The sequence below is a fragment of the Columba livia genome, chromosome 7 (assembly GCF_036013475.1).
Source record: "Columba livia isolate bColLiv1 breed racing homer chromosome 7, bColLiv1.pat.W.v2, whole genome shotgun sequence".
NCBI classification, from domain to species: Eukaryota; Metazoa; Chordata; class Aves; order Columbiformes; family Columbidae; genus Columba; species Columba livia.
The window spans coordinates 33,216,818-33,238,727 of NC_088608.1; the positions used below are offsets into that span (position 1 = coordinate 33,216,818).

Sequence of the window (21,910 nt, forward strand, 5' to 3'; positions counted from 1 at the left end):
CATTATCTGACACACAAGCCCCGCGCCTGGTTCCTCCTCCCTGCTGTGCAGAAGCGAGCGGCTCCGCTCCGCTCCGATGCTGCTGTTCATTCCTGCTCCTCCCTGTGGCTGTGCTCAGAAACTCAGTGCTTCTCCTGCACAGTAGCTAAACTCATTCAGAGATCCTAACTGTTGTCCCTTTTAGGCAGTTTCTGTTGTATTAAGTTACAACAAATTGCATTGTCTTGACATCAGAGTCGGTTTCACAGCTCCAAGTGATGGCAAGGGGGGGGTATCACCCGCTTAACAGTGACCTGTTGCAAAAACAAGCAGCATCCCAGTTAACAAGAGATCTCTTTTTCTTACCTACAAGATCTAGAAATTCATCAGATGGCTTTATGTAACATGTAGTACTATAAAGTGAACATGTTCCAAGGGCTGGCTTTTGGGTGGTGTCGTGTACTTTGGCACGGTGTTCCTCAAACCAGCAAACCTCTGTTGTGCAACAGGTTTGTTCAAATCAAACCCTAGAGATACCATGCGCTGAAGTTTTTCTATAAAATATTGGATGTTTTCCAAAGTGCAGCTGAACTTCTGCTTAAAAAAAAAATAAATAATAATAATCAGTGGAAACTGGGCATCTAACTCCCAAACCCACTGAAATTAAATTAAATCCCCACTGTTTCCTATGAAGATGTTGGTCTTAGGCTGGCAAATGACCCTAATCTTGCAAGTCAACAGGCAATTTTAAATGTGTGGAGAACAGGTCCTGGATGCATATGCTCTTCAAATACCTCAACCCTTTTGCTAATGGCAATCAAGATAAATGTTGTTGCCTGAACAAGGTTACAGAGAGAGTAAGAAACTTTAGTTTTGTAATGTGTTTTGTTTATTAAACTCAGTTTTCACTGATGGCCTGCGTTGAGGCAAATGTTTCCCAGGAAGACTGACAAACAGAAACAATTCATAAATATATATACATTTAAAACACTGTAAGTATAAACAAATAAAAGCTCTGTTTTGCTATTCTGGGAGGTCCTGTGTAACCAGCATCTTTGACTGGTAAATTAGCAGCACATGTGTTAACTAGTGAAAAACTTTCACTTGTTTTTAAAAGATGAAATCTTGTTTTAAAATTATTGCTCATTATCAGACAAAAATCCAAAATATAAAGTATGTTCATTAAAAAATCCTCATTAACAGCAGGGACAGTATATATTGACGCTACATGCAGCTTTATAGTGGGGGGGGTTTTTATGCAATTAAGACCAAAACTTTCTGAAATGACTTAAGATGCTGGGCAAGCAATCAGAGGACAGTACAGGAGCCAAATTCTCAATAGGTCTGACCTCAGCACCTTTCTAAAAATCTACCTCCTTCTAAGATATCATGCTTAGCACTCCAAACCCCTAATGGTAGGGGACACAGCACCCAGCTGCAGCGCTGCTCCAGAGCTTTGCCACCCGGCACTCACTCCTCTCATGGCTACATGCTGCTCCTGCATCTTTGCTGAATGCCCTGGGACCTGCCCAGCGGTGCTGCCAGGGGATGGGGACAAGGAAGAGGACCAGTGCACAGAGAAATGTCATGGAGTTGTAGACAGCTGAGGTATTTTTCCTCCCTCACTGGCCCTCCTGGCTAGCAGGGGCAAGGGTAGGGACAGTAGCAGGTACCAGTGGAAGGTGGAAACGCGGATCTCCTTGCAGCACTTGTAACAAGAGGCATCTAGACTTCTGCAGCTATTGGTAGCAAAGCCTTGTGTGGCAGGTTCTCCTCGTGCCTATTGCACATACTACTCAGCTAGTGGTCTCCCACCGGGGCTATGCTACAGCAGTTCTTGCTCCCTTCTGTTTGGGAGCAACTCAGGGCCAGAATCTGCCTTCCTGTGCCTTCCTGATGGGCACAGCTTGCTGGCCTCCCTGCTCTGGCTGCCCAGTTGCTTCCCTGCAGGAAAACAAGGAGCAGCACTACTTGTGCTGACTCCTCAGCAGAGGAGCTGGGTCCTGGAGGGAAAGAAACTTGCTGTCCGTCTTGTACCAGAAAGGTGTGCTCCTCAGGGCATCACAGCAGAGATGTGCTGTGGGGCCTTCTGGCTATTGTCCACTCTGTCCCCACTGGGTCTCTTCGGATACACCACACTGGCCATCTTGAAGAACTCATCTGCAGCATCCAGAGCTATGAGCCGATCCTGCCAAAGCAAGAGGGTTTTATGGTTACTACAGGCTGTTTCAGGTGTTTCCATGGCCAGGGTCCTCCCTCCACAGCTGCTCTCAGGTTAAGCCAGGAATTAGGTCTAATATTTTCCCACTTTAACAGGCTGTGTGGGGTTAAAGGAACTTGGGGATGCAAATTCATGATGATACAGCACTGACATTTCCAAGGAAGCTGAACAGCCAAGCTACAGGTGCAACATCTGATGGAGATGCCGCAGATGCATCCATGTATTTGAGTATCCTCTGGTGCTATCCACCTATCTGCTCTCCTCCATTTGAGCTTACTTGCAGAGACAAGGGCTGCAGGCAGGCTCAGAGATACTCACCACCACGAAAAGGTAGCGCTCAGAAAGCTCCCAGCTGGTCGGGAAGATGTTTGTCTCTTCGGAGAGCTTTAACAAGATGTCTCGGGCTTTGCCCATGTTCTGAGAGTCACTGATGATGCTGAGTTTGGTCACTGATAAGAGGGAGTCTGCTTCCTTCTGGAAACCTAGGAAAGAGATGTGTTACAGAAATGAGTCAAACATGTGAGCAGGGTCATCCCTGAGCCCTCCAGGCTCTTGCAAGGTTCCTTATTCCCCCCTCTACCTTGGGCTGCTGCATTCCCTACCTGCTAAAACAAACCTAGCATTTTCTTGGGGCAGGTATGAGATGGCTGGAAAAAAAAATCAGAGCAAGTTTGTTGCTAGTTTTCCAGAGAAGGTGTATGAACATCCACACCCAGAGTGTGCTCTTGCATGTTCCTGATGCTGCTGGAGCTTTTGGGGCTGCTGGGACTTCCAGAGGACCCCAGCAACTATGTCTAGATGTTGGGAGGTAACAGTTGTAAAAAGCCTGCAGCAGTAACAAATGCATGGGTAATTGTTCCTGTAGCAGTCAGCATCCCTTATAAGAAGGGTATCAATGGAAGGAAACAGGGAGGAGAATGAATGCAGAGATATTTAAGTGTAATGGCTACTGTTAACTTGTTCAGTTGGGAGCTGGTGGTGATGTATCTCACCTGAAAATACTTACTGGGAAAGAGTGGTGGTCTTCTGACTAAAGCACATATTTAGGTAACAAAATATGGCAGTTTTCACATCTGGTTGCACACCTGGCTTTGCTAAGGCCAAATGATCTCTGTCTTTGAGCTTCCCCACCCTTTGCAAAATGGCTTTGGAGCCATTGTGGACATGAGGGAGATGTGGGAGAGCCTTTGTCAAGGTGCAGTAACAGATATAAGGATGTCAAGCGATCCGTCCCATGTTTGGCCTGTACAGGCTGCACAAGCACCTGGGTGAAGATGAACACTGATACCTAGTTATGAATTCATAATGTTCCTCCCATCCAGATGCTGGGATGGCACATGGGGCAGGAGTAGCTGAGATACCCATCTCTTTTGCTCCTAGTGATAATATCCTTGAACAGCCCAACAAGTGTGCTTGACTCGTGCATCCTCCTCTTATTAGCTGCCAACCACCTCCAGTGCATGATGCGAATCACCGCACTGATGTGCTGGCATGATGTGTCTCCTTCACCCAAGTGTCACACGCTGTGTGCAACGCAATTGGGAAAACTGTCACACCTGCCACAGGACCAGTGGGTGCAGCTCCCTGTTTGCAGGCTAGCAAACAGCAGGAGTAGGAGGGCTGCTGCTCAGCAGTTTTGTTTGGTGAAAGAATATTTCAAATCCACCTCAGAGTAAACAAAGTTGGTGGTTCAGCTTGGATCAGCTGGCGTGGGCTAAGGAAGAAAAACATGTGTTTCAAATCTGAAAGGAATATTCATTTTTCCCTGTTTATCTTGTTTAGAAAAGAAACAGGGTGAACTCTCAGGTATCACTGCTAAGTTTCCCCAAGGAAGCTTGCAATGGATGAGTGTGCATGCTATTATGGGCTGGAAAGGCTCTCCCTCTGGTTGTGGTCCGTGGGCTTTTTGACATGACTGCAGACACGGTGGCAGGGTCTCCCCCAGCCGTGCCTGAGTCTGGGCAGCCTCTCAGCTGCTGTGTGGGCTTCCTGACAGCATTTCTCAGCAATCTTGTTTTGTTTTCCTCCCTTTTTCCTCCACCTGCCTGATTTTGTGGAGCCGTTCCCATCCTCAACCACTACAGGACTTATCATTCAGTACCACAGAAATGACATCCTGTTGTCCTCTAACTTACCTAAATCCTCCAAGATGTGTTTCCACCTGCTTCTCACTTCTTTTCGGGTCTGCCGTAAGGTATAAATATCATAGTTGAGCTTTTGCCATTCCTGCAAAGCAAAAGGGTAAGAGACATTCAATCATTTGTATGTGGGGAGGTCTCTGCTGTTTTTCTAGGAATTACAGCTTTCAGAAACAGAGCTGAACTGTTGATGTTGGCACTGAGGGGTCAATGGCCAGGCTGCTGTTGCCCCTGGAAGAAATTACACTTTTCAGCATAGAATATTTTAGCCTGACATTTGTTACAACATCTCTGTATCTACTCTGCATGTGCAAAACAGGCTTCTAGGTACCTTGAAATCGGATTACAGAATTCAGCTTAGATATTGCTGGTGGCCAAAGTGATCTCATCAGTCAGATGGGGAGACTATAAAACTGCTGCTCTGCTCTGTGCTAGAAATTGTAACACTGTCCTATGCTGGAGAACAACATGAACTTACAAATGTAGTTCATTTGACAGGCTTCAGCCTCTTTGGTCCAAAGCTCTTTACCCCAAACCTTGACACCCCTGCTAGTATCAAAACCTGAGGTTGTCAGAACACCTTATTCAGCCTTACCAGCTTGGGAAAGCACGAACACGTATTAATTATTACCTTCTCTAAACTATTGCAACACCTTATTTTCATACCCTCACAGTAAAACTGGCATGGTACATTTTCTTACAGCTGATGATAGCCCTTAGGAAAATAAAAGTTTGATAAAAAGTTATTGCTCTCAGTACAGTCACACGTACAGCGGCTTCTCCAAACTAAACCCTCTGTTTGGCATTTAACTGAAGCAGGCAGGTTTTTAAAAGTACTGGAAAACAAGAAAAATATACTTTTTTAAAAGGCTGGGGTACCCTTTTTTAAATAGCAGAGAAAAGGGATCCACGTGGATGGTTGAGGGTTGAGCTGGAGTCATTTGACATAATAACTATTAGTGACAGCCAGTTGCTGCAGTTAATGCCTCATTTAACTATACAGCTTAAATCCTTGCACTTGACCTCAAGTTTTGTAACTGGATAATGGGACAGTGTCTAGAGGGGAAGGTTTTGAGGTTATCTATTAGAGTTATACCAGCACAATTAAACACATCTGTACAAGTATGCATTCCCGAGAAACGCATGTATTCTGCAAGAAAGCCAGGAGTACTTTTCCTAGTTGATTTTAATCAATGCACGCACTGAAAAGGATGCATTTACAGAAGCATCCACACAGCAGGTCATAACATCGCTCAAATAATTTACATGCTCTAATAACCTTAATTAATCTCATTTCTCAGCAACAGATTACATAGATGGATTTGTGCACAATAAACGGGTGTTAATCTGTGCTGTCTCCCTGGGATTTTCCTACATGACGTGCTGGGTTCAACGGGATTAAATAATACCCATAAAGGTAGGCTAGGCTTTAGAAATCCCCCTGGTTTTCTGACACCTGTTGCTTTAAAGAGTTAATTTCATTGGATAGAGAGTTTGAGATTTTTTTTAGTGTGTTTTTTTTTTTCCTGAACCCAGCTGACACACCACGACTGCAGAGAATCAAAAGACAAGCCTGTTTTCCCGTTGTTCAGCAATAGTTGCAGGAACCCCTTGGAGATTACGCTTTGGAAGAAGCAGCCGCTAAGGTTAAGACACTGGTGAATTCAGGTCAGGAGAGCAGAGGAAATGCGGCTCTGTCTGCAGCCACTTACTCTGTACCGCTCACACCCCCGCAGAGCAAAATCCCCTTCATTTTTAGCTTTGTGTTGCTGCTCACAACGAGCTGCTGCGTTGCAGATGGGAGCTCCGTTTCTCCCTTGACTGCAGCAGCACAGGAGGGCAGCTGGCTGCCAGCACAAGGCATCCAAAAGCATTAGATCTTTGTGGGAAGTTTATTGCAAACCTGGAAGTTTCTAAAGAGAGAATTAAGGCTCTATGATGCCTCACTGCCTGCTGGTGGGGACCCTCGGGAACAGCCCAGCCTGCTCGTGAGCCCATGGCATGAGCAGAAAGGGGAGAGCAAACCAGCCTGAGCATGCTGGTGGGGACATCAGCTGTGTGTCTCTGCCCTCCCGCAGAGAAAAACAAGTGTTTTAATACACTCGGTTGATCAACACAGCCACTGTGACTCCAGGAGTGCTTCAGGCTGCTGAATTAGCAACATGGGGGGTGGGAAAGATGCTCGTCTCCCCAGAATGTGGCTTGTTGGCACTGGGCCGCAGCTTTTGGGGCTGTGGGGATTTACCCTGTGGTAGCGAGCCAGGCTCCTGGCTAAGCTAAACAGCAAGCAGTGCTTAGCATGCAGGAAGCTGCTCCTGATTTTCTCTGGATTAACAGCAGCTTGGTTTTCCCTTGTCTATTTTTGTTTTAACGGAATCTAGGTTATGGCTTTCTTGCATGCTGTAGTTACTGAGTTGCATTACGGTAGCACACTTAATGCATATACATGGCACATGTTTAGTCTCAGAGGACCTCTAACTGTGTTCTGCTGATGAAAAATTTGGGAAGTGTGCGAAGGAGTGGCTTTGGTACAGAAAACGATGCTTCACAGTGATGCCAGGAGGACACACCTCTTGTTTCGGTAGCATTTCTTTTGCCTGAGTGTGGAGCTTGATGTATTTATATTTCCGTAGAGAGAGCTGGGAGAAGGATGCTGCATGTGGTGCCAGTCATTGAAAAGCAACTAGAGATCAGGATGAGGTTGGGCAGATATGGGCCGAGCTCTCAAAGGGACTCATGCCCTGTTCTCCATCAGCCTCAGAAAACACTGAGTTTTCCCAGGGGATTCTTTGTAGTAGAGACATCCTAAAGGCTGTGGGCAGGGGATTGTCCTTTGTGTTGCTTTAACAAGGAAATAAAGTCAAGAGCATCTTTCCATCCTCAAGATTATTCTAAAAAGCATCTCCCTCTAACTATACATCAGAAGAAGCGCAAAGTTTGTCCTGCCTGAGTCTCCACACACACTTCTTGTGAGTCACCAAGATGTGAGCTGTAACTTCTGCAGTGCTGAGGAGGTTTCTCGCACACAGTACTGGGAAAGTACAGCAAGAGACTGGTCTTCACCAAACTCCTTGGTGTTTCTATGGGTCTGGGACATCTCAGCGATGCTCTCAAAATCAGTCCTTTAAAAAAAAAATACCCTTTTGCCAAAACCTGAATTAACCACAGGAAAACAAAGCAGGTTGCAGTTCCTGGCTTTGTTTTTTGCAACCAGTTTTGCCCTTTTAAACCTACATAGGTTTAAAACACAACATCTACCAGTCAAGGCTTGAGAAAACCCTTTGTGTGTAAAGCAAGAGTATCCCAGGAGTAGCAGGGGAAACTCCACCAACTCTCTCCTCTGAGCACTCAGCCCTTCAAATAGTTACCTGGAAAACTACCCTGGACTCTCTTGTGTGATATATCAAATCTGCAAATGCCAAATTGAAGTGAGGAGATGCTGGGCATGAAATATAAGCCAGGTTGATACATAACCAAGAGCTCTGGGAAAAAATGTGCCAAGAAAACAGGCAAGTACTGTCCAACTTTTCATCCCCACTTGTATGGAAATTTCCTAATTAGTAGGTAGCATTCCTCATGTTGCCAAAATAATCCTTTACTGAAGCCTTCTCCTTTATTCTCTTGAATGCAATTGGTGTCACCGCTCTGTTCAAGAGTTATTTTGGAAATGAGGTCAAAACAGAGTTATTAGGGAAAGACTGTGGTACCAGGCAGGTACCACACCACATCCAGGGATTCTCCCACTCTGGCTCTGCAACTGGGTCCACTGGAAGGAGTAGAGCAAATACAAACTTTAGATCCACACTCATATATAGAAGCATTGACTGACATCTCAGCTTACAATAAGCTTAAATTGAACATTGTTTTAAGAGGGTCATGCAGGATTTCATAAATATTTTTTCATGTGTATTAAGTGGGTCAGTTCTGGGCACCCTGACCTGCATCCCCAATCTCCAGCAAATCCCATCGCCTCTTGATGCCCCAGCAACAGTGTGTTGTGATACTGACCTTCTCTGTAACATCTTCTAAAAAGAATAATCCTGTAGGTGAGAAAAATAGGCCTTGTCAGGGCGTTAATGGGCTTGCCAGGAGGATTGTGCCAGCGCAGCTCCACTAGCCAGGCCCCCAGCAGAGATGCAGGTAGAGGAATTGCCTTTGCTAGTGGGGTTTATGACCCCACCTTCCCCAAGGGAACAAGCCAAAAGGAGAAAGAAGCACTGCATTTACAACAAGCCATGAGAACAGCGGTTTTTACCTCAGTCATAATGCAAAAACCCACATTTAGTTTCTGTTCACAGGCCCGCGGCGCAGCTGCTCTAAACCTGGCTCCTTCTCCAAAGCTGGTGTTGCTGCGAGAGCTCAGGCTCTCTGCCCCTGGCTGGGTAATTCCACACCCCACCAGGGCCACCACAAACCAGTCCTTGTGGAAGGGGGCATCTGCCACATCATGCACATAAACCAAATAAACCCAGCTCTTGCTGCTGACATTGGAGGATTGCCAGAGCCACAGGAGTCCCCTTCCCCATAAAATGCTTTTATCCTCGCTAGCTGGGTACGTGCTGGAACAGTCGTTTGGCCTGTATATCTATGCAACATCTTAAATAACATCCTGTCTTCCTAGAGATCCTCAGTTCACCTGCATATTTGGGGCTTTACTTTATACCACAGCAGGTTCAATGATGCTGCAAGGCAGGAGGAGGAAAAAAGAAAACCACAACATTTTTTTCTATATTTGAAACATTGACCCCAGCCTTCAGAAGCTCTGATGACAGCTTTGATCTGCAAAGGCTGCATCAGCTTTACCAGCCCCTTTAAGCCAGCCCTTCAGCTATGGTTTTTCTGGTTTTCTCTGCGTACGCCCTCCCCTGCCCACGCTTTGCTTCTGATGGTGCATCCAGGCACATCACACACATCGGCCTCAGGCAGAGAGAAATGAGAACCTGCAAGTTGCCCTTATGATTTTAGGAAGCTCCAGCAAATCTTGCCTCATGTACCTATTGCACAGTGGGTTTGGCAAACGCTGGGTGCTTCAGCAGGCTCTACCACAGCCAAGAGACCCGTGAGCCGTCACCCCAGCACACAGCACCGAGCAGGATGAGCAAATGGGAGTGAAACAGGGCGCACCTGGGATGTCACGGTGCTTGCTTTGAAGAGCTTGCTGCCCTGGTTCGGCGAGGAGCAGGGTGGAGCAGCCCTGCCATCCTTACACCAGCTAAGGTCACACTGAGTTCGGGCTGGAGCTGCCAAATTTCCCAGAGTGGGGCTGTTGGGAGGAGGCAGAGAGGAGAAATGGCTCCACGTGGATCACGTGTGGGTCCAGTCCCATGATGGGGGCAAGGAACTGACCCCTAGCGAGGACACCAATGCTGTGAGTTGCTGGCAGCCCCACCATGAATGATCTAACGCACAGAGCTACAGGGTGCACTCTGTGTCAGAGCGCCTGGCCCTTTGCATACATGATTTGGTTTATCTATTTACAGCGATCCACAGTGCAGAGATGCCCAGGCCAGGAACGAGCCACCATGGACCACACTTGCTGACCTCCAGCACTGCACCAATGTCATGACTGCACCTGGCCCATCGCTTCTCCTGTCCTAGCTCACAGCACCTTGTCTCTAAGTGAAAAACCACTGAAAAAAAAAAGAAATACCCAAGAAAGCAGAAGTGGATTAGCTAGATTAAAAAACCCACAATACTGGTTTCATGGAAACACACATGATGTAGAGCAACTTGCTCTTTGGGATCTTTCCAAAGTTCTGTGCTAGGAAATCACAAAGATAAAGGTGGGGAATGGCAAAGCGTACAAGCACACAGCACACCGAAATTTCTTTGTTACATGAAGGAGCAGAAACACAGGGACTAGTTATCATTTCAGTCCGATTTTAACCAAGAGAAAAAAAGGACCTATGGTTTCGTAACGCTAGTGCACAAGAAACCGTTCTGTCCCCTGTCCTGCCACATCTGCATACTGCCCCCAGGGACTTCAGCAGCAGAGCAGCTCCCAAAGCAGATTATGGCTTTTGCAGCCCAGTGCTGTTTTGCAATTAGACTTTTTTCCCCTCTCTCTCAAGGCTGAAGTCTCATTAGGAGGGGAGGGCAATGCAGTCTGGCCTGGTTTTAAAATGCTCACTGGAGTAAGAAGAGATTTTGGCACCCGGGGCTGAACACAGGAATGTTTGCTTTGCCAGCCAAGTCTGTCCCTGTTCTGCCCCTCAGAAAGAGCTGCAGCTGGAAACCACAGCAGCTTGCCAGGCTTATATGTTGTGCCTCAGTTTCCCCAGATGTAAACCAGAGGCAGCAGAGAGGCTGGTAATCAATAGCTGCAAAGGGCACTGTGCCATAATTCAAATCAAGCATATTGCACATTGGCTTTCTTCAGAGTCAGCCTGATGTTGTAGGCTCAGGCTTTTTTATTAATTGCACTGCATAAAAAAACAGGGTATATGATCTTACATTTGTCGTGGAGAGGAAGCCCCGTGCTCTTTCTACTTTCTTTTCTCACTGACAGGGCACGGCAACTGCTCAAACCTGCTAAAAACCCTACGGATACACTGAAGGCAAGGGAGAAAGCACTGGATTTAGAACAGCCAGGTACATGGCGTTGAGGACAGGCAGACGTGCTGGGTTTAGGACAGGCAGGTGCAGGAGTGCTCTCCTGCTCACCCATAACTGATGCTCTCCTCTGCAACCTGAGCAAGGCTGACACACAACACTCCCTCGCCCAAGGAGCCGTCTTTTTAGCAGCCTGTCCACTTATGATACCATTTTATAAATAATAATAGCTTTTAGGAGGCCTGCCTCATAATGAGCCCTAAATCAAGTCCAAAGGCTGCTCAAATAGGCACAGGCTGAAATGAGGAGCTCCAGCACTGCTCTGAGGTACACACCACTCTGCAAAAACTTGGGATCAGCACAGCCTCCTAAACGGAGTTGTGCTTGTTTCCTTTCACCAGTTTGGGCTGGATGAAGCTCCCTGTCTTCTCCAAGACAAGCAAATTCAAGGTATAGAAAGCAGTAGTGGGGAGGGAAGAGTACATCTTCAGTATAGTTGCGATGGCTGCGAAGGTTACATGCAGCTATTAAAATGCTGTTACAAAACCATGTCTTGTCAAAGCCATGATAAATGCAGTCCCCAGAAAACAAACAAACAAACAAACAAAAAGCCCCACAAACAATAAATGGGGATTCTGGCCAACCGTATACAAGGACTGCATTATCTCGTTTTAAGTTTTAAAAATTGTAAGTTTGATCTCAGCTGTATGTCTGGAGTTTAAGGCTTCTCATGAAAGCTGAGCTAGCTTTTGGTTTGAGGGCACTATCAGAGGAGGAAGAGTTACAGTCTTGTGGTCTCCTGGATAAAGTGGGAACACATTGAAATTAAATGTGAAGCCTCCAGGCTTTCCTGCAAAGATTGTGATGTCTTAAAAGCAATCAGAGAGGGGAAAACATGTCACTATTTGCTACAGCCTGCTCCTAATCAGGCCACTGAAATCTCCTTTGCACCGAAGTGCTTTAGTGAAGGAAATCAGGGCTGCAAAACAGCCTTTATGTAACAGCGATGATTTTTCCCTTCCATGCTAAGCGCTGTGCCAGTTGTCCGCTTCTCATTAATTGTGTATAATCCATTAGAGGAGTATTTAACTTGACGTGTCAATGGAGCAGTAGCTCAGCTCCAGGCGCTGCCATTACCAGGCAGGCCAGGCTAATGCCAGTCTGATCACAGAAAGGCCGAAATAGGAAAATATCAGACAAAAAAAAGCAGCCTGTGAAGCGAGGAAATTGAGCTGGGGATCCCAGTGATAGCAGTGCATGTTTGAGGGTGGTGGTGGTAGAGGTGCTTTGCAGGGCACTGTACATCCCAGCTCAGGCCAGCTCTCCTGGCTCAGCTGCCAGAGACAACCCTGAGCTTCCCAGGGATGGGTTGGCTACAGATGCACCCACACCAGGCACAGGATAAAATCTGGAGGGCAATGGAGCGGATGGAAGGACCTGATGCTTACATGAGCCACAGTGGGGGACACTGGGGTCTTTATAGCAGCTTAACAAGTACTTAAATAAAGGCACCGCCAAAGCACCCGATGAAGGCACCGAGCCTTGGTCCGCAGTGAACCTGAGCAGGAGGAACGGCACCGCCTCACCTCCGAGTCCTTGTCCAGCTGGTTCCTGACCACGATCATGTTGTACAGCACCCGGTCATCGTCCGCCTCCGTGTGGGTCACGTCGTGTGGGGTGCTCCACAGGTTCTGCTCCTCGTCCCGCGCCAGCGTGGCTCCAAAGGAGGCGTAGGGGTTGTTGTTGCTGCAGAGATGGGGAGAGCAGAGGCAGCATTAGCCACTGCAGCATCATGCTGCCTCCTTTTGCCTTCCCAGGGTCAAGTGCCCATGGCTGCGGCATCCTCTCCCGCACCCAGTGTCCTGCCTGGGAGAGGGGAGGAAGAGGAGAAGGAGGGAACAGGAAGACAGCAAAAGTTCTTTACCTTAGCAAATATCCTGGCTGCACAAGCCATAGTTCAAACCAGGCATTGCTGCCATGAAAGACATTAGACACACAATTTGCTAACAACACCAAGATGTTGACACCAGGATGGAGGAACTGCAAGCATGCATCTGCGAGGATGAAAGGCAGCATCTCCCTGTCACTCCCCACAGCCCCCTGCCCTGCTCCCCATCATGCCTTCCCACCCCAAACCCTGTGAAAGCCTCCCAGCCTCTCCAAGCTTAACGTGGGAACAGTTCTAATTAACTGAGGCTCAAAAATCCCAGTGGTTTCAAAGGGTATTTTCTGTCTGCCCCGCTAACCCTGCAGCCATGCCAAGACCCCAACAGCATGACCCATCCCCACGGAGACTTTGTGCAGCGGGCAAGAGGATGGCTACGTGCAGTGCCATTGCGTCTTGGCCAAAGAAGCAACTTCTATCCATCTTCTCCTCGAAGGCACTGCTGCTGGGCATGGTTTTATTTTGCACAAAACGTGTCACCTCAGTTGAGGGAGCTGGGACTGGTTAGCCCAGAGAAGAGGTGGCTCAGGGGGATCTTATATACAAATACCTGAGGGAGTGAAGGAGACAGAGCCAGACTCTTCTCAGTTCTGGTCCATGACAGGACACATGTTGAAATATATGAAATTCTGTTTAAATTCTGTGGGTGAACACAGCGCTGGTTACCCAGAGAGGTTGTGGAGTCTCCATCCTTGGAAACATTCAAAACCCAACTAGACACAGTCCTGGGCAACCTGCTCCAGCTGACCCTGCTTGAGCAGGGGTTGGACTGGATGTTCACCAGAGTTTCCACCTCTGTGACCATGTTTCTGTGTGACCCTGCAGCTCTATTTTCCCCGCAGCAGCCCAAACGCTACCGAATCAAGCAGGCAATCCCCGCAGGTGCCCCCCACCCCAGCAGCTCCTACCTGAGAGGTACAGCACTGCACTGAGCCATGCATGGGCCTGTGCCAAGGCACAGAAAGGACATTTAGCCCCATCCTAATTTGGGGGATGGAAACATCCTATGTCTGCTTGTGAACACCTGGCTTTATTTGCTTAGCAGTCAGCAAAGCAGAGCATCATCATCTGGGAAGGCTGTCCCCACCAAGACAAGGAGCTTTTCTCTGCATTGGTGGCAGTTCTGTGTTTTATAGCTTTATATTGCTACTGTGGCATGCAGTTTTTTATATAGGATTATTTAGTTTTGCTGGGAGAACTTTTAATGGAGTATTTCCATAACATTTCTAATCAAGAAGTCCAGACGCTTGAGGAAAACAATGCAAACAGAAATATTTTTGGCCTTACCCAATAGTCTCATCAGCCATCCTGTGGCAATCCCTGATCACTTCTTATTACAACAACCCACTGTTTATCCTATTTGCTACCCAAACCTCACTCTTTTCCCAAGGAATCCATCCAGTGAAACATCAGATGACGCTGTGGGTGCTCTACCCGTGACGTCAAGTCATAAAAAAGATGCTAAGAGGAGCTCTGGCACATGGATGAAATAGAAAAAATAATTCACATCAGTGTTCCTGCAGGAAGGTTAATTAGACTTTCAACACACCAAAAACCTGAGCAACGAGTAATAAGGGAGAAGATAATATCTTATAATCTCTTATTAAAGATAAGCAAATAAACGTATCTTGGAGGGTGTGGATGGCATAACTCAGCTGTTCCTACACCAGAGCCAGCATGGGATTGCTCAAACCATTTTTCAAAGGTGGATCAGGCAGGGTCCCAGCCTGGAGGGGACCACTCAGGAGCTAGTTATGCTACCAGCACAAGTTTCATCCCATCCTGCTTTCGACAGGCTTCTTCCCATCCAGTGACTTACAGTACCCTCAACATCTGATTTACGTTAAAACCCAGTATTTGGCAATAACACTAACACACCTTAGCTTTTACAAGCCGCTCCTCCACAGCTTGCAAGGTGCTTCCCAGCACGTCTCTATTTCCAAACCACAGCGGAGAGCATCCAGCAGCCTGTAAAGGACGTGGGCAGTGCCCAGGAGTCAGCAAATCCACCCAAGCGTGGGGAGCTCTGCCAACAGCGAGCACCTCCGGAGCATGCTGGACTTCCAAGCAATATTTACAATGAAGAAATGGGGTGAAAAAAAAAGGAGCATATGAACAGCAGCCTGTTCTGCAGGTTACTGGAGTCTCTGTGGGACCAGAGGGGACTTGGACCATTTCACACTCTGGACACTATCCAAAAGATGGTGAGCGCTAATGCTTCATCAACAACTTTCAGCTCCAAGGGTCTTCCAGTCCAGATTAAACCTGTTTCAGGATTCAGAGCCCAAAGTCCAATTTATTTGTATCCTGAGGACACCATCTGAGCCAGATCCCACCTTCCCGCACTGAGACAGCCATGCAGCCCGGGCGCTTTGCTGCATTTTGGCCGCCGTTTCTTTTCCCAGTGCTGCATTAGTGCTGTGTCTTTGTCCATGCTCCATTTCCACCTCCATGCGCAGGACTGGCTGTTCTCACTGGCTTTGTCACGGGTTACAGCCAGCCTTGTATAAACTCGGGTAATATATGCTCCCAATTATACATGTATCACCGCCCCCTCACTGCTTCATTCTTTGATATATTGGATTTGTGAGGCCGCAACCACTACGTTTGGGGAAAATATGGTGAAAAGTCATAAACATTTTGATAGCAATGTCAGCTCAGGAAAACTAAAATTCAGCTAAAAGATCTGAAATCTTAAGGAAGTTATTCATTTTAAACAACACTGCAATAAAAATAAAAATACAACAAGCATGCTCCTGCAAGATCCTGGCTATGAAATAAAATCCCAAAATCCTCCCAAAGAGGGACAGGCCAGCGATTAGGCTGTTGGATTAATTATGCTGGCATGCTTGTGCAAGAGCAGGTGCTTTTCGAATGCCCAGCATTTATACAGACTTTCCTACTTATAGCCAGCATTAACTGGATCGCCAATGGAAGGCATGTTGCTAAAGAAAGGTGCCCAGTGAGGAACAACCTTGGTGGCGGGAAGGAGCCTCTCCACACGTGTGCTCAGCTCTCATCAGGTTAATGCCAGTTTCCTGGGCTGGAGGCCCCATGCTCAGGATTATCTGGTTTTTATTTAGGTAACTGCTTTAATAGCACGAAATCAGGACACTTCAAGCCCTGTTGCCAGCTCTGCTATAGCTCAATATCTATGTAGGCCAACCTGGGTGCATCCCAGCCTCCTCCTTGAAAAGCCTCTGTCTCACCGATGCTGTGGGGAGGGCTCAGTCCCTGTCCCCTGCCGGGGCTGGGGCGCCCACCGCGGGCTCTGCCAGTGGCCAGGACCCCGTCTGGCAGCTGGGCAAGGAGGGAGAGGTGCCGCAAACCCCAAGCCCGGATGTTTCACAACACACAAAACCTGCTTACGTGCCTGCACAGCTCACATCTTCGCCACGACTCAGAGCTTCATCTTTTTGTACAAAAATCCCTCCCAACCTCACGTCTCTGTGTGCAAGACAGACACGACTGACAGGAGGAGAGAAAATTCTGCTCTCTAGATATCAGCATGCGTTCTGCTTTCATATAAAGCTCTCTGGCAGTGCCGTGTGTCTCCATTCCAGCATCCCCAGCCCGGGAACAGATCCCTGCACAGCAAAGAGCTGCCCAACGGCGGGACCCGACCCCCTGCATAGTGATGTGGTGATGGACGCACCCCTGCTTGCAGGCAGGACCCCCTTTTTGTTCAGTGCCTCGGCCTTCTCTATTGAAATCCCACCCTGGACAGACAAAAGCCAAACGGTCCCTATGGTGAATGGCACACGGGAAACACCGATGAGATGCTGCTCTTGGTTCGTTTGCTAAAACTTAACCATAAAAAAACCCCACAGCACGCAGAGTCCGGCGTGCATCACACGGCGAGGTGTCAGAAAGAACCGACCGCCGTGACAACGCGGGTGGAAAGAGAAGTGAAAGCAGCTTCTTATCGCGGGAGAAAATCCCTCGTCCGGCTCTCGCAAGGGATGGCCAGCTGCCCACGGAGAGCAGCGGCTCTAACATCCCTGGAAACTGTTTTAGGGGGGAAATGGGGCTCGGCTTGACGCGCCAGGGCAACGGAAAAGGCTCTGGGGTCCGGACGAAAAGGGGCTCACGCGTGGCTGCGGAGCGAGCGACCCATCTCTGGTAGGAGCATCCCTCCTCCTGCGCAGGGCGGAGGGGGCTCAGCCCCGACCCTCCGAGGGGCCGTGGGGTTGGGAATGGGCCGGGGGGGGTCTCACCTGATCAGAGGCTCCTTCTCGGGCGCCGCCGCCTCCCCGCCGCAGCAGCCACAGCAGGAGCGCAGCCAGGCCCGCAGCCCCATCGGCGCCGCCGCCAGCCGCGCTGGGCGGGGCGGGACACGCCCCACGCCCCGGACACGCCCCCGACACGCCCCTCAGCGCCGCCGCCGAGGGAGCGGAACAGAGTCGGGCACCGCGCCCCCGGCACTGCCCCGCCTGCCGTAGCCGCTCCCACGGTGGCTCTGGGCCGGTGCACTCACGGTCGGGCCCCCTTAGCCAGCCTTCCGCATCCTCCCGCACTCTCCTGCTCTCTGCTGCATCCACCTGCACCCTCCTGCATCCCTCTGCACCCTTCTGAACACTCCTGCAACCTTCTGCACTCTTCTCTTCCCCCCTGCATCCACCTGCACCAACCCGCAACCTCCTGCTCCCTCTTGCATCGTTCTGTACCATCCTTCTCCCTCCTGCTTTCTGCTGCATGCACCTGCACAAACCTGCATCCCTCTGCACTCTCATGCATCCTCCTGCACCCTTCTGTACCCTCCTGCTCTCTGCTGCAGGGCACACACCCTCACACACTCCCCTTCAACCCCTTGCTCCCTCCTGCTTCCTGCTGCACCCTCCTGTGCCCTCCCGCATCTTCCTTTTACCCACCTGCATCTTCCCACAACCTCCTACATCCCCTGCATTCTCCCATGCCCTTCTGCGCCCCCCTGCATCCTCCCGCATCTCCCTGCACCCTCACGCACCCTCCTTGATGCCCATTTGGCTGGGGCGCAAGGGCCAGAGGTGTGTTACATTCGCAGCCTCTGGGCCTCACGACCTGGCCAAAATGGGCCACCCCACTGGCTGTCACATCATGGGCAGAAATCTCCCCTGCAATCCTCTGCACAACTAAGGTTCCAGGCTTGTTGCCGCTTGGATTTGTGGACACAGGGCTGTGATCCCGGGAAATGCAATGGGAAATGGGCAGGGGCTGATGGACTCTGCCATCTCCCAGCGCAGGGGTTTTTGAAGGCAGGAGAGAAAAGCCTAAAAGATTCTTCCTTTCCCCTTTATTTCTCCCTTTTTTACAATCAATGTTCCTATCACATGCCTAGCTCAGACCCCAAGGAAGAAGACAAAGTTTAAACACTGAATTAAGATGGTCCTGGATCTCGTTTAATCACCACATGCATTTCAGAACAGACCATCAAGCATCAGCCAGTTCCCAAAGCAATTGCTCTGAGTGTGGTTGGCCACATGTCCCAAAGAGTCATTTAATTTTAGTACAGCAGCTTCCTGACTCCACTGAATTTTTTCCTTATCCCAGCTGACATAGTAAAACAATCTACTATATCCTCATGCCCAACACACGCACACAAGGAAAGGTGAAATAAAATCAATTCACACTCATGTTTCTCTCCTTCTTTTTAATTCCAGGGCTCTTTAATTGCTCACCAGTGAATTATGTCCCTTGGACACCCAGGACCCCTGAATAGTGAAGCTCCCCGCTAGATGAGGCAGAACCATTTTGTCACAGCACTGCAAAGTGCCATAAAGGAACGTACTCAACTCAGGGACTTTGTAGCACCTGAATCCAGCCCTAGTGAGGTTCCCCTTATGGTTATTTCACATGGGGAGATCAAGTGCAGAGGCTCGCAGACCCCTCTGGGAGGTGGAAGTAGCTGGAGGCAGGAGGAGGAATTCAGCTGGAGCACACGTAGAAGGAGTCAGAGAAACTGCATGGACATGGAAACCATCACACACAAACCCAGGCGGCAGCAGTGGTGTCTTCTCCTACAGACTCACCTCCTCTCTCCAATTCTGTACTCACCAGAGGAGACAGGAGGACGGAAACCTCTGGGCACCTGAAACATGGCGGCTGAAGCTGGAGCTAGAGGTATGTGGTGCTTCTCAGCTATCACAGAAAGACTGTCTAAGGTGTCTAACCTTAGCCTTCACATCTGATGCTCTCCAGAGAGCACTGGAGCCCAAGAGTCCTCTGTGTCCATCTGAGATATTGTTTCCCCCAAAATATCTAGAAATAAACATCTCTGGTAAGAAGAAGAGAAACCCCACTGCCAAAATATGGGTGTACTACTTCTGCTGCCCAGGTCCAACCCTCTCTCCAAGTTGCTGCATTGGGAACTGCAAACAGCAACAAATTTCAGCAGCAAAAGCCGGCAGTGCTGCAAAGCTGAGAGGACTGCCGGGATCCCATTGGAAACGAGCAGACCCCAAAATCACCACCTGGTACTTTCTCATCGGCCACTTTGGGAACCTGCTCAGCCAAGAGGGCTGCAGTGCTGGATTGTGGTGCCACCAAGGTGAGTTGGGACATTTGAGTCTGGTTAAGACTATTGGGTAATGAGAGGTCAATGGCTCTCAACTTACAAATGAACTGGAGACAACGATAAGCTGTTGGTGCCGCTGTCGTCAGCAAATAAAGATGTAAGATGAGCCAGGAAGCATGGAGGAGCCTCTGGTCCATGCACAGGGAAGAGGAGATCTTGGCGTGCTCTGTCACAGATTCTCACCTGACTTCTTAATTTAATTTAATTTATTGGCCCATCAATCAGTCTTCCCATCTTCCTAATTAAAAGGTGGAATTATGGGAGAAGGACTTTTTTCTTATTGTTTCTGGAAGATCCCAGCGCTGGGGCTTTTCTCCCAGCCACGGCTTTCAGCTCCGCCTCCCACCCCGTACATCAGCAATTCATAGAGAAAGATTTATGGCAGGGTGAGCTAAGCAGGAAGGCAGGATTTCAAAGTCAAGGGCGCTTTCCTCTGCAGACTTCCTCCTCTGCCCTTGAGCTCGCCCTTGCCTGCCTTTATTTCTTCTCCAACCTTTTGTGTGCTTGATCACAAAAACAACCAGCCAATATGCCAGCTGCCATTAAAAGGATCTGGCAATTGGCCATGACAGTTACTTGCACGAGTGCGGACACGTGCTCCCCAAAACAGTCACCCCTGCAGAGACTCCCTTCTCCCTCCCCTCTCCCTCGGTGGTTGATCCATCAGGTCTCTCTTTCATCTGGGCTCTCTTTTCACATGATCACCATTTTTTTTCTGGATTGCAGATGCCAGGAGCGCACAGGGACAGCCCCAATCGGCACAGCTGTAACACACACAGCCGTGCCATCAGCTGAGATATCCTTCATTTGTGGCTAACTCCCTTCCCTACAAGGAGATTTTATTCCATGCCCTGCTGCTTGTAATCCAAGAGAATTATGTTCTTCATTAATTTGAAGTCTGAGCCCTCTAGGCTTAAAGAGCCTTGTAGAAATACCAAATATTTTCCAATCCCTTTATTCCCTGTTGTGATAATAAATCTTGTTCCTTTTCCATCAGAGAACAAAGAAGGGAAGGTCTCCCAAGAACTGAAGCCTTACTGGGGTCTTAAAAGCCAATAATTTTCTTCACAAGGTAAGAGAAATATCGTCAGCCTCTTCGCATGTTGCTACAAATAACACAGATGAAAGATCCAGAAGCGATGCTCTGGGGAGCAGCCTGCCCTGAGTGTTTCGCCCATTCCCCCATGGGCTCTGTGGCCCCAGGACATTTTCATATCACCAGTGCCTTCTTGGTGGGGAGGCACTACTAGGGTGGAGACATTGGCACTGTCTTCATTTGTTCCTAGTGAGCAAGAGCCTGCTGGTTACAGACTCTTTTCATTCCTCGGCATAGTTATCACCTAAATACCTGTTCCCCAAGCTCCGAGGCTATCAGGTAGGAAGGAGAACAGAGTCATCCCCATCCTCTACTCTGCTGCGCATCTCCCACAGGTTGAACTGAGGAGTCAGAGTGACGTTGGGTGAAATATGGCCCTGGACATTGCCAGGGCCCTCATTGGAGTGGGCACAGTTCATTCCTTGATACACACATCATGTCTGGATTTCTTTTCCCAGGATAATGTCTTGGAAGCTCATTACAAGCAGTAACGGTGGTGCCAGCCCACATGTTGTGACCATAGTTGCCCCAGTGGCTCTTGGGGAATTGACCAGTGTCCGAACTCTCTAAAAACAAGGCTGCTTATTTCACACCACAGTTTTGCCCAGATCCGAACATTGGTGTATCCCTTCCTTCATCTTCCTCCCACAGGCAGGGGCAGGATGCAGTGGTGGTGCTGAATTACAAGCAGCAAGCCTGCAACTTAGCTGCGAGATACAGAATTACTATGATTTTAAGGGCTATGTCTAAAGACCCAGCCAGAGTGGCACCTCTGCTACCAGGGAAAGAGGGTTCAGGACCTGCTCCATCTATGAGAGCGTGAGTCCTGCAGTGTCACTTCTACACAGATTCCAGCAGCAGCGGACAGAGACATCCAGCCCGAGGAAAGGAGGAGAACAAGATACCTATAAGTATCCCAAGCTCCTTCAAGTGCCACGCATCTTCTCAGCACCTGGAGTTTAGTGAGATGTGGTTAAGTGTTGTCCCTCTCCATCTGCACCTGGTAGCAACCACAGCAAAATTCCTTCATGAGGATGCAGCTGGCCAGAGCTGGGGTTTTCTTTCAGATTCCTCTAGGCAGGTGTGGAGTGGAGTGTTTTCCAGGTAGGGAAACCTTGTTTTTCCATTATCCATGGAAAAGGTGGAGAATTGAACCCTCTGAGCAAGACATTTTTGTAATTATTTTAGTAGATGGAGATCCTCCAAAAGATGTAGCTTGATGTATCTGGCAGCGTTTGAGCTCCGTGGACAGGATCCTGCGGGCAGAGGCTGGTGTAGGAGTGGTGTGGCCTGGAGGTGAGTGGGACACTGCAGAGGAGGAGGGTGGGAGGAGGGTTAAATGGTACATCATTAGGGAAAAGAGAAAACTCATTATACATTTTTAAGTGTCCCGAGTAGAATACTGAATGGCAAAGAGCTGCAGTAC

At 48.7% G+C, this 21,910-nt stretch overlaps 1 protein-coding gene across 1 annotated transcript; it reads right to left on the reverse strand.

Annotated features, from left to right (window-relative positions):
- Window positions 1-850: 850 nt before the first annotated feature.
- On the reverse strand, window positions 851-17,213 carry MREG (melanoregulin). Its single transcript, XM_065069097.1, has 5 exons — window positions 17,053-17,213; window positions 12,477-12,636; window positions 4,336-4,426; window positions 2,519-2,682; window positions 851-2,167 (listed from the first exon to the last, which is right to left on the reverse strand). Exons 1-5 carry the CDS (start codon window positions 17,133-17,135, stop codon window positions 2,033-2,035), a joined length of 633 nt encoding a protein of 210 aa, XP_064925169.1. The 5' UTR covers window positions 17,136-17,213; the 3' UTR covers window positions 851-2,032.
- Window positions 17,214-21,910: the final 4,697 nt, after the last annotated feature.